Source organism: Quercus robur, chromosome 5, assembly GCF_932294415.1.
Source record: "Quercus robur chromosome 5, dhQueRobu3.1, whole genome shotgun sequence".
Lineage (NCBI taxonomy): Eukaryota > Viridiplantae > Streptophyta > Magnoliopsida > Fagales > Fagaceae > Quercus > Quercus robur.
Genome location: NC_065538.1, coordinates 40,421,878 through 40,435,259, shown reverse-complemented (window position 1 = coordinate 40,435,259; position 13,382 = coordinate 40,421,878). Strand labels below are relative to the sequence as shown.

Here is a 13,382-nt window from a genome sequence, read left to right as displayed (position 1 = left end):
TTCTATCAATATATATATATATATATATATATATATCGCCCAATTGCTAATGAATGGACAATACCTTAATTCACTTACTGAGACACTATTCATTGATAGTAATACACCAAATTTTTTAAAAAAATTATTCTGACCCTCTCTCTCTCTCATCAATGATCAACATACATCGGCAGTGGTGCATAAATCTAGTGGTGGTGGTGGTATTATGTCGATCGGTGGTGGTGCATCAAAAGGTGGTAGATAGATCTAGGGGGACGATGACAACGGTGGAAGCCAAATTACATACCAGATGAATCAAAATTCAATTAGTGAATAAAAGCCAGATTTTTCTATATATAAAAACTTGCATCATTAATCCAACATAATCTGCAGATCTTTTATACTTGTTTTGTTTGGTCATGGAGAATGTAATCGCATCCTAAACATATACAGAAATTAATGAATTGTCAAACATAATTTATTTTAATGTGAGGGGAAATTTTTATTTTATTTTATAAGGATACCAAGATTATGCATTCAATTCTATTTTACACTTTCATCTTTACTTTCTCCCTGACCTCTTTGTTCCATTCTTTTTACTAGTTCTCAATTCTCATACATATATTTTTCTCTCCCCTCTTAATGAGGTCACATCTGACACTACATTAGGAGCCCATTGTCTCTTGAAAAACCTAATGCTTGATTAGTAGAGATAGCATGTTAGTTCTAAATCTGACCAGGAATGAAAAATGTTCCAATTCAACTAAAAATAGAAATGTCTCCAGCAATGCCCATGTTGATAATTTAGGGCCAAAGAAATCAAGAAATGAAGATTGTCAATGCCTGCAGAATAAAACTTATATGTTAAGACCAATTCTTAGAATTCTCTCCAACAAGTTTGATACTTAAAGAAGATAGCAAGCTAAAAATCAAGCCCCTATTAGCTATAATGAGTTCACTTTAAAATTTATTTGTACTTCCACACCATTACTATTGAAGTATGGCTCAATGTCCAGCATTATTAATTATGCAGCTCAATAGGCAAGAACAGTTAAAAAAAAAAAAAAAAAAAAAACAGTACGCTAAGATATAGACTTCTTTGTTGAAGAATCAATGCAATAATTTATTTGTACTTCCACACCATTACTATTGAAGTATGGCTCAATGTCCAGCATTATTAATTATGCAGCTCAATAGGCAAGAACAGATAAAAAAAAAATCAAAAAAAAAAAAAAAAAAAAAAAAAAAAAAAAAAAAAAACAGTACGCTAAGATACAGACTTCTTTGTTGAAGAATCAATGCAATCTGAACTTCTCTACAGGACCCAATATGAAAGAATCATACAGGAGCAAATGTACAAATCAAGCTCCTAATAAGTTCAAGCAAGGGCAAAGAACAATTTTGTAATTCTATAAGAAAAAATTTTGACCCTTTCTAGTTCTGTTACGGTGCTTGACTCTTATCCACAACATTAAATCGAACCCTCATGATGTGAACTTGCTAATTTCATAGTATTTCTTGAATAATTCCATGCTAGTTGAATGAGTTTTAGAATTACAACCTCTCTCTTTAGTAGTCGGACATGCATGCCACCCCTCATTCTTTTTGTACCAACTGTTGTATATCTCCCATTTCCAGCTCTTGTCTATTCCATTCTCCCTCATTTTGAAAGATCATTTCAATTTGCTCCAAAGTCTTCCCTTTTGTTTCTGGAACACATGTGTGGACAAAAGCAACAGAAAAGGCTGAAAATACAGCGAAAACAAAGAAGGTTCCCCCTACTGTAATTGCACGTGACACTGAGAGGAAGGACATAGCAACTGCACCACTACTGACTCTACTACCAACTGCCCCAAGGGCAGATGCTTGAGCTCTTAGCCTTAGAGGGAAAATTTCAGATGACATAACCCAACAAATTGGGCCAATTCCTACTGAGAAGAAAGCTACATTTCCACAAACTGCTAAAATTGCTAATTCAATCCCAATTTTCCCTTTCCCCATGAAAGTTAGAGTAAGGCTTAGACCAATTAAGCAAGTAGTCATTCCAATTGTGCTCACATAAAGCAGAGGCTTTCTCCCCACTTTGTCAATAAGAAACGTAGCAACCAAGATGAACATAGTTTTGGTAAACCCAACAGCAACAGTTGCTGCAAGAAGCTGAGTATTGCCTTTAATTCCAGCATCTTTGAAGATTGTAGGGCTATAATAAACAGTTGCATCAATACCTGTAAGCTGTTGGAAACATTGGATTCCACAGCCAGTAATTAGCATTCGTCGGACTGGAGGAGAAGGGTATAATATTTCACGCCACACAGCTTTGGCTTCATACTTCTCAGCATTAGCCATCCCAGCAGCTACCTGTATTTCTGCCAATCTTTCTTCCACTTCTCTTTCACTCTCATTGGTTTTTAGCAGCACTTCTCTTGCTTCCTCAATCCTGTTCTGCATAACTAGCCACCTCGGAGATTCAGGAATCACAAACAATGCAAATCCCATAAAAATTGAGGGAAAGATTCCGGCACCAATCATGATCCTCCAGCTTAAATGTGGGGGCAGTCCTGAAAAGGCATAGTTTGATACATATCCAAGAAGGATTCCTAAATTTACAAATATCTCAGGAAAGGAGGTAAGAGATCCTCTGGCAATGGCAGGTGATATCTCAACAATATATACAGGAGCAATCATGACACCAAAGCCAATTCCTATTCCAGCGAAGAGCCTACCTATCATCAATACTCGAAAATCAGGAGCAAAAGTCATTATAGCAGCACCGGTCTGAAAGATTATGGCTGCAAATGCAATTGTCCATTTTCTACCAATGGCATCTGACGTTTTCCCGGCAGCTAAACTACCCAATAAGGAAATTATGCTTAAAATTCCAACAAGAACCTCTTCTTGCACCTCTGATATCTTCAGATCTTCCTGAATGAATAAAATTGCTCCACTCATAACACCCACATCTGCGAAGTAATTAGCACATATTGTAACCACAGATTTGGAGTACACTCAATTAACCAGCCTCAATAACAAAACAATAATGAAGACTGGTGCAAATAAAGGTTTTACATATGACCTTATACACACTAACACAATACAAACAAAGCTGATAAAGTGTCAATTTTTGCATATACACATGTAGCCCAAAAACATTATTACATTTTGATTGCTTTAGGTAGAATTTTGCAACTCACCATGCTAACTCAACAGTCTAGAGTAATTAGGAGAAAATATTTTAGTTTTGATAATGTTTTAAATTGATCAACAAAGTTTGTTACTTGGTAGTTTTGCAGTAACTGCTGATCAAAAAAAAAAAAAAAAAAGTTTTGCACTAACTGACATTGGATAAAATATTCTCTTCATTTGGAACATTTTGATAACTGGCATGCCTGGATCTCCATGTGCATTCATTCTTATCTAAATTGGCCACAACAAAGTCCTTTAGTCCAAGAAGGAGATAAGGAAAGCACATTATAGGCACATGAGCCAACTGCCTTCACGGTCTGCAACATCTTAACAGGAAAGTAATTGTCTTTACACATTAAGAGGAAATTTCACCTTGATTTTATTCTACCACTTTTCCCCATGAGCATTTTCTTCCCTCATGTTCATTTTCAGGTTCTAACCAAACAATTCCCCATTAATTACATAACACATACTATGCAAGATTAAACAAACACGATGCATATCTATATTCAGTCACAGTCATTATTTCAGAGCCCCATAATCCCCAGAGTCCAAATTCCAAAAAGAAAAGAATTTTAACATTACATCACACGGGATTCTACTAAATAATCAGATCAGAGATTTAAAATAATAATAATAATAATAAAAAAGAGATATTATCATTGTGGGTTCTAAATTCTAATGATCAACCAGATCAAAGTTAGAACATATTGAAAAGGTGACAAAAAGGAAAGACAAACCATATCCAAGAAGCACGGAATTGAGGGAGGCAAAGATGGCACAGAGAAACACAAATTTCTTGGAATTAGAATTCTTCTTTGTCATCACCATGCCATCACTGTTCAATGCCAAATCCTCCTCTACGAAATCAGAATCCATCCTCTTGTATTTGTTTTTGCTTCCAATATGAACCTCTCCCACCCTTTCTCCATTCCCATTTTCCTCACCACCCACCAAGCCCATCTCGCTCTCTCTCTCTTTCTTTCTCTTCTATAATATATATATATATATATATGTTTGTGTGAGTTTTAGCTTTTATATATGAATATACAAATGTAAAAATAACAATGGTCTTTGGTGGTGGTGTTCTGTAATCTGTACTGACAATATTCAGACAAAGAAAAGAAAATGTTAGATCTGGGATTGGCATAGAAGTAAAGTAAAAACGTTGTTAAAAATGGTGGGGCTGTTATTAGTATTAAAGGGTGGTGGGGCCCAAAATTGCTCTTTTGACTTTTTTCACAAGGATGGGTGAGGAGGACATTCTCTCCTTCCTGCCAGCGAGGAATGTGGGGCCCTTTTTTCCTCCATACTATATTTTCGTAGGAAACAACGGATATTTCCAAACAAAGCTTGTAATCCGACACGGTTGATTTAAAACAAACGGTAGTTGTTGCACCGACAACAAGTTCCGCGTCTTTTTCACGTGTTTAGTCAGCTTCTCTTTCTATTGGAAATAACCTTTTTATTTATTTTTTATGGAATTTGGAAAAACATTGTTCCAATATATAAAAGGGAAAAGTCTAAGGATGTTTTTGGGTAAAACTTTTTCATTTTTCTTTTACAAATTAAAATGGAGTAAAGTTAGGTTTTTTTTTTTATCGAAAATATTCTTAATAAATAATTTTAAATAATACAGATAAAGTGAAACCCTTTCAAATCAATTTTTTTTTTAAGTAAAAAATATAACAAGTCAAATAGTTCAAATTAGAAGGAAAATTAGAGATGATGAAGAGATATGCGTGTCTATAATGAAAATTGAATTAACAAGCCATCATTATAACAAAAAAGCAAAATTTATAACTTAAAAAACTAAGCAAATAAACTTTTATTTAAAAAAAATTATGTTTATAATATTTTTATAACAAATTTTAAGTGGTGGGTTGATACTGACTATTATTAATAGATAAAAAACTAATTTAAATTGTAAGTTATTAAAAGGGACAAAAAAAAAAAAAAAAACTTATATAAAGAGTTGTCAAATGGTTAGATCTGAAATTTGGGGTTGTTGTAGTTTGGAAAGTAAACTATTAATATCTAAACAAAGATATCTTACCTTTTTTTAAGCAATTAATACATTACTTCTTTATTTGTAGTCAAAGTAATAGTTGAATCTAGATAATGTCCATATATATATATATATATATTTTTTAACTTCTTGTTGAGGCTCATTTTTTACAAGCCTAGTAAGAGAAAAGGCCCAGCAACACGGGCAGACCAAAGTTAGCAAGCAAGAAAAAGCCATTGAGCCCAAGTGGCAGGAATGAATGGTTCACGGGCTCATAAAGTGGGTCCTAAGGAAGCAAACGGGCTTAAATGGGCCCAAAAAGAGAGAAGAAGCAAACCCATGGGCAATATGTAGAAAAGCAAGAATGGGCCACAGCAGGCCCAAAATAATGCAAGCAAAGAAAGTAAGGGGTTAATGGAAGACCCATCAGCCCTAAGGATGAGGTATAAAGTAATTGGGATAGGAAAAGCAGGATTGGAAAAGGGCCAAGGAAGCCTAAGGAAAGTAAATGGGCCAAGGATGCCCAAGAGGGAAATTGGACACAGGGTCCTGCAAACAATGTAAAAAAAAGCCCAGTGAACACACTAAGTCACTGGGAGGGAAATAAACAGTAGGCCCAAAGAGGTCCAGCAAGATTGAGTCAAACAACATTACAGCAGAAATAGCAAAGTGGTACGGTAGGAAAATGCTAACAAGGCCACGGAATGAACACAGAATAAGCCGAGGGAAGAAAGACCCATGATCCAATAAGGCCCAACCCCCAAAAGAAGCAAGTCATAAAGAATGGCAGATCGAAAAACAACCCACGCCATAAGAAGCCAAAAGCGCATGGCAAAACGTACAAACCAATCTCTAGATCACAGCACATGCATGAACAGCAGGCGAAGAAGGTGAAGCACGCGCAAAACCCAAGCACCACTAGCCTATACCTAGCCAATATAGGAAGTGGTAGGTCATGGGTCAAAGGGCATGATTTGGCGGTGGGGAGAGGGAAAAAAACATATTCTAGGGTTCTTGCTCAGGTTTTTTTGGGGGAAATGTCCTACTAGGATAACATGTCACCCAAAAGAAGTAAGGATGAGTTGGAACTACTAGGTGTATGCCATGAGAGATAAAGAGAGAGAGCACACACACTGTAACGAGTAGAAAAGCCACAGCAAGCAAACAAACAAAATAGCCTTCTTTGTTTGGCAGAGGGGAGTGGCACAGCTAGTACAGGTAAGTGGTGGTGGCTAAACAACTGACGACCAGTAAGTGGTCGGCAAGGACACCCACACCAGACAAAGACAGTTAAGGGCTAAAATAGTAAATACCAGTCACAGCAGGCTCTATATAAAGGACCCCTCGCTATGCACTGAAAGGGGGGATTAAAAAAATCACAATAATAGGAATTTCTAGGAAAAAAACATAACCCATAAGTAAGCATTGAGAAGGAAAGGAAGTAAAACAAAAGAAAAAGAAAACTAAGAAGTAGTAAGGAGAGGAAAAGAAAAATAGAGTTTAGAACGGCAGACATGCACCAATAGATTGATTTCCTCTCTCCCTCAATAGCCTTACTCTCTATAAAAGGCAAAAGATATGTATTTAGGCATAGACCATTTAGGCCTGTTCTCTTAAAACAATTAATCTCTTCTCTGAGATTACTCATGTTGAGGGAATGGTCGTCCCTTTCTTGGTTTCAATCCCGTGTATTACTTTGCATGGCAAACTAACACTTTGATTTTGCTCACTCTGTTTATCCTTCACTTAGCTTATTTTGTGTACGGAGAGCCTTTTGTTGCTCACTTTTATTTATTGTAGTTAAAAGTAGTAACTATATTTTCTTATGTTATCCGTATTATATTTGTCTGTCATAACTTCTTTATAGCGGCTCTGCTTGCCATGGGCATATAACCAAAGCCTAGCAAACGTGGTGTAGTTTGTGCACAAGTTGGACCAAGGTGGGTTTCAGTTGGACCGGTTCCAATTCCCTTATCCAGAAAACTTGGGCCTAGTGTAGTAGGAAGTAGCCCAACATTACAAACAAGGCACACCACCTTACACTTCTTATTATTGAAAATTTTAGAAATTTTGTTGATGATAAGTTATTTAAAAGATACATTAGCCATTAATAAAGGAAGGTAAATCCTCAAGCCATATAATATATATTATCCCTAGCGTGCAAGGTAATAATGTGTTTTACCATTAAGGCTCTTGATTTTGTGCTCAAGGTTATTGATATGGAGTATGTTGTTTAATCTGTTGTTTTTCTTTATTGTTGTTTTCTTTGTTGTATTTGGATCTTTCTTTTTAATACATTTATTCATTTTAGCAAAAATGTTGTTTCTTTGTTGTATTTGGGGCATTTAGGCCATTTAATACATCTATCCATTTTAGCAAAAAAAAAAAAAATTTGCCTTATTTAGAATCCACCAAGGAACATGTTGTTGCTGGTACTCCTCATGAATTGCAAAGTTTCTTCTACCAATTGTCCATAACTTGCCATTGAAGAATGGTTTTCTCGTAATAACCCATACAAACCTTTATTTGTACATTCAATAATAAAATCATGAATATCAATCTCTTGAGCAAACTTGATGGAATCAATTGCACTTACCAACTTCAAACTTTGATAGGTATCAATCAATGAAAATAGCCAAATATCACGTTTTTTACAAACTTTGTGACAATCTAACATTATTTTGAAAATATTTAGCAATCTACCACTTTTTCAGTACTTGAGCTTCATGAAATCGAGTTTTAAATAGTACTTGAGTTCACTAAACTCGAGTTTCTACTAAGTTTGCCAGCGTGGCATTGGTCGAGCTAGAATTTTGCACATTAAAGATGCCACTTGGAACTCGATGGTCCTAAACTCGAGTTCTTTGTTGAGTAAACTCGAGTTTCTTGTACTCGAGTACTGCGTTATTTACATACACAGTACCCGAGCTCCTTAAACGTGAGTATGGCTCAAGTACTAGTCCACCATACTCGAGTTCATAGATCTTGAGTACAACTCGGTTACTTACTCCATCTTACTTAATTTCATAGAATGCGAGTACGGATCGGGTATCATATTTTAGTGCATAGTACTCAATATCTTGGAACTTGAGCACCTTCTTGATGTTTTCTGCATCTCTTCCTCAATCTCAATCCCTCTCTTTGTGCTACTCCTACTCTTAGGGTGGGAAGAAGATAAGAAAACGCAGCCTACTACGAGGATCCTGTATCCAGCAAACCCAACCTAAAAAAAGGGCATAAAAACACCTTGTCTAGGTTGGAGCTATGAACCATTATTTTGAAAAAGGAAAGGGGCTTTTTCAGTTGGTGCACAATAGTGCACTTCCGTTTTCCCTTTACTAGTAGGGGGTAGTTGATGCCAAAATGTTGATGCAAAAATCAATTTTTTGCGAAACATGTGGGGATCTGTGAAACAATCCATTACTATTTAATAGAAAAAGGTACAATTCTGAAGTGGCCCTCTAGCGAGGTGACCCTCCTCAAGTCCACTATAACCCCCTAGCAATGAGACTATACTCCACGGCCCAACGCTAAAAATATGATGGTGTACAAGATTCAGAAATAGTAGTTTGCAAGATGACACTGTACAAGATTCAGAAATAGCAATTTGCAAGATGATAGTTTGCAAGATTTAGAAATGACAGTTTGCAAGATGATAGTTTGCAAGAGGTTATGGTACGGTTTGCAAGATGATAGTTTGCAAGGTTTAGATATGGTATAGTTTACAAGACACATATGGTAGGGTAACAATTTCCAAGATATAGGTATGGATACAGTTAACAAGAATATGGTACATAACCTTAACTTATATGGCATGTGGATATATGACTATAAGAATGCATGCACTTCAAGAGAAAAGAGAGAGAAACTAATCTTAGGATCTTAAGGAGCTTCCAAGGCCCCACTAGCTGACACAGTGTCCCCCAACTGAGAGTGTCCAAAGAGGAGTAGAAATAGGCCAAGCACATTGACCCCCAGTTAGTAGCCCGAGCCCTCTCAAAGTCTTGAAAAAGGGCCAACCACCTCAATGACACCTTCTACCCACCATTTGTGAATAGGTATAGTAGAAAGACCTTAGCCATCTAGAGGCACTCCTCAGTCATCCCCTATGGACGATGCATGAAGTCCGCCTCAAGATCAATATAGCGGATAGTCTTCGTAGCATACCTCCTCCCCAACAAGTCTGCACCCAACCGAATGCTTGACTCGTCCTCTAGACTAACTAGGACCCCATCAAACCGCAAGCCAGTCATGTAGTGGAAGTCGTGGGGAGTGATGATCATTTCCCAGCCAGCAATGTGGAAGGTGTGGGTAGTGTCCCACCACCTTTCAGCCAAGGTCTACACCAAGACAGCACTGGTAGACCTCTTAGGCATCAGACAGATAATAGGCTCAAAACTCGCAGCACGGACATGGCCTCGAGTCTCCTCAGTAAAGATGTTGTACCACACCAAGAGCTAGCTGGTACTCCCCTACCAGAATATGGGGCTGAAACCTGCAAAAAGAGAATGGAATTAAATTCATGATTAGGTGAAGGGAATGGTGAGAAAATGATATTGGATGCACAAAAGGATGAAATGTGACATGGGACATACAATTGAGTGCAAAAATGATGAAGGATGATGTTAAAATTGCAAACAGATGAAAAAAGATGAAAAATGAGCTAAAATGCCTAAACTAGGGTTTCTGCCTAGTGCCATGCACGTGCAGGAAGGACTTTGCGTACATAGAATTCTGCATGCATACGCAGGGAGGAACCTGCAAGCACATAAACTAAAGCAGATACACACATGCAAGAACAAGCCTATGCATGCAAGAACAAGTCTACGCACGCAAGAACGAACATAAAAGGTTATTCTTTGATATTTTCCAAGTTTTCTCAACCAAAACTCAACCTAAACATGTTTCTACTCCTCCTAGAGTGTTAGGTTTTCATCTAAACCCATCCCAAAGCAAAACCCAAGCATTTACAGGCCTAAAAAACATATCATAATGGAAGATCAATGGAAAACTTGAAAAATGAGAAAAGTTTGAAAAACTTATTGATTCGGTCCTTGCACCCTTTGTAAGGTGTTGTTGTGATCTATAGGTCAAGGAAGGAGCCGTTGTTAGCCTTACCGCTCCATTCTAGCAAGTGAGATGGAAAGCATCGGTGGAGAGGATGTAAGAACTCTTTTTGGACTTGGGTGCCATTAAAGGAGATCAATCCAAGCATGTGAAATATGTTATTCTACTAACCCAAGATCTAAACATGTGAAAACTGTACTCAACAAGACCTAAACATGTGATTAAAACTAACCAAAACAAACAAAATAGCAAGAACCCTAAATCTGGGTTTCTAGGCATGAGGATGCATACGCATACATAAGTATTCGCAACACAGAACAATCAAAACAAAACATGATGAGACAAAACAAACAACAATCAAACAAAACCTAGCATGCTTATAATATATAACCAAACAACCTAAACTAACAACAAAGATATTAAAGATCAAGAAAAATACGGATAAACAAAACAAAATCTATTCCTAAACATGCTTTGGACATAACAACAAATAGGAGCAACACTTAGCACATCAAAACATGTTCATTAATATATCCAATCATATCAACTTTCCAATCAAAACATGATGAGACACAATAAAATAAAATCAAACAAAACAAAACATATTTCTAAGCATGAATAACATATAAATTAAGTGAGAACAACAAAAATACAAATTATAAAATATCCAAATTAAGGAAAAGCCACAAAGAGAGACTCACTTTGCTATGGAACACAAACTTGATTGATATTTAACTGGCCCTTCAGTGCCTACACAACAAGATCAAATGACAATCAAAGTGCCTACACAACAAGATCAAATGACAATCAAAGGAATCAAATTATTTCAATAGTTCATAGGTAATCACAACTCAAAATAAAAATATGTTCTTGAAAAGATTGTTTTGAAAAAGGTTTTGAAAGGATTTAGAAAGTCATTTTTGCCTTAAGACTACTAGAAAAAGGTTTTGAAGAACCTAAAAACGTTCATAGTGGTTGTGTGTGCAGAAAATCAGAGTTAGAAAAGTGTTTTGGAGAAGTTTAGGTGAAAAATAAACTCTCTCTTGCTAGGGTTTTAGTTTGGCGGCATAAGGATATATTTATATGTTTAAACTAGGGTTTTCAGGTTCATTTTTAGGGTTTTGGATGTTCCAAAGGGTCTAAGGGTCGGGCCCCATCAAAGAGGGAGGCTTTGGGCCCTAAAACATGAAGTTTTGTGCCTTTAGAAAGCGGCCTACATACGCAGGTTTGAAGCTGCATACACATGCATCCCTGCGCACGCATGCGTTCCCAGAAAAATTAATTTTGACAATTTTGAAGGCCTAACTTCAAATGGTCATAACTCACTCAATTTAAGTCTAAATTAGGCAAAATTTGTGTTCAACTTGAAGCCCAGGATGTCTATTTTCCAATGAAATGAACCTCACTCAAATATTCTTTATGGATCAAAATTTATGGTCAAAATTGTGAGCAAAGGTCATTTTTCAGCATCGTTTTCAAAGCAATTTGAGCACTTTTGAGTTGTGATTACTTCCAAACTATCAAAATAACTTCAATTACCTTTGTAGACATGTTAATCTCATCATTAGGACCAGGGACTAAAGTTTATTAACCGGGTACAAAATGAGGTGTCTACAATACCTGACATAGAAAGATCACAATCTTGTACCTTACTTAGCTATTGTCCCTATGAAGTCCGACCTCCTCAACAAGGATTGCAGGGGATGATTGATCAAAACATACACCGTGTGGGCCTGGAAGTGGGGTGGCAATTTCCTCATGGCGTGCACCAGGGCCAAAGCTATCTTCTCTAGAGGAAAATACTGGGTTTCTAAGTCTACCAAAGTCTTGCGGACATAGTACACTGGATTTTGCATACTGTTCTGAAATCTTATTAGTATTGCACTCACTGCATGCTTAGACATGGCAAAGTACATGTACAGGTCTTTGCTAGGCTCAAAACTGGTTAAAATAGGTGGGCGAGCTAGGTGGAGCTTCAAGCTCTAGAAGGCATTGTCACACTCCTCGTTCCATTGAAATCCTTTCCACTTCCTGAGCAGTTGGAAAAAAGGGTGACATTTGTCAGCTGACATGGACACAAACTAGTTTAGGGTTTCTATCACCCCTATAAGCTTTTGTACTTCCTTCGGGTTTTTTGGGAGATTGAGCTATTGGATTGAGTTGATCTGGTTGGGGTTGACCTTGATTCCTTAGCACATTATCATGTAACCAAGGAACTTCCCAAATCCCACCCTAAACACAGACTTAGCGGCATTGAGGCGTAATCTGTGATGCCTTAATATCTCAAATACCTCGGTCAAATCTGGCATGTGCTCCCTTGACTTCTTACTTTTGACTACCATGTCGTCAATATACACTTCCACTGTTTTACCGATCTGCTGCCTAAACATTCATGTAACTATTTGCTGGTAAGTTGCCCCGACGTTTTTTAAACCAAAGGGCATGACCTTATAATGGTAATTACCTTTTGGAGAGATGAAGGATGTCTTCTCTTGATCTTTGGGAGCCAGAGCGATTCGGTGATACCCTTGAAAGGTGTTTAGAAAAGTCATCCTCGGATGGCCGTACGTGGCGTCCACTAATTGGTCAATCTTCAAGGCGGTAAAGGGATCCTTAGTGCATGCTCTATTTAGATCTGTAAAGTCAATGCAAACCCTCCATTTCCCATTCTTCTTTTTAATCACCACAGTATTGGCCAACATGTCTGGGAAGAATACTTCTTTTATGGCCCCAACTTGCTTCAACTTCTCCATTTCCTCCTTCACAGCTTCCATGTGGGGTTTAGCTGATCGCCTTGACTTTTGCTTCTTGGGGGATACAAGAGGTCCACATTTAGCGTATGCATTATAAACTCCAAGTCTACCTTGGGGCACCTTATATGGGCTCAATGCAAAGACATCAAAGTTTTGGACTAGTGACAATAATACTTTCACACGATCCTTAATTGGAAGGCTTTTACCCACCCAAAAGTACCTGTCTTCATAGGGTAAAATATGGACTTCATCTAACTCCTTTACACTGTCAACCCCATTGGGATGCTCGGGGCTCTGTGATTGCTATAAAGGATTTGATTCCACATGTTTCTTCTACTTGATTTCATGATTGATTGCAGCCACAAAGCATAGCTGAGTTACATTCTGATCTC

At 37.2% G+C, this 13,382-nt stretch overlaps 1 protein-coding gene across 2 annotated transcripts; it reads right to left on the bottom strand.

The window, feature by feature from the left end:
* Positions 1-540: 540 nt before the first annotated feature.
* LOC126725916 (probable polyol transporter 4) lies at positions 541-4,317 on the bottom strand. Of its 2 annotated transcripts, XM_050430931.1 has the most exons (3): positions 3,903-4,317; positions 1,541-2,939; positions 541-822 (listed from the first exon to the last, which is right to left on the bottom strand). In XM_050430931.1, exons 1-2 carry the CDS (start codon positions 4,123-4,125, stop codon positions 1,576-1,578), a joined length of 1,587 nt encoding a protein of 528 aa, XP_050286888.1. In that variant the 5' UTR covers positions 4,126-4,317; the 3' UTR covers positions 541-822; positions 1,541-1,575. The 2 variants fall into 2 exon arrangements, with proteins under 2 accessions (XP_050286888.1, XP_050286887.1); XM_050430930.1 differs by lacking the exon at positions 541-822 and having other exon boundaries at positions 1,242-2,939.
* Positions 4,318-13,382: the final 9,065 nt, after the last annotated feature.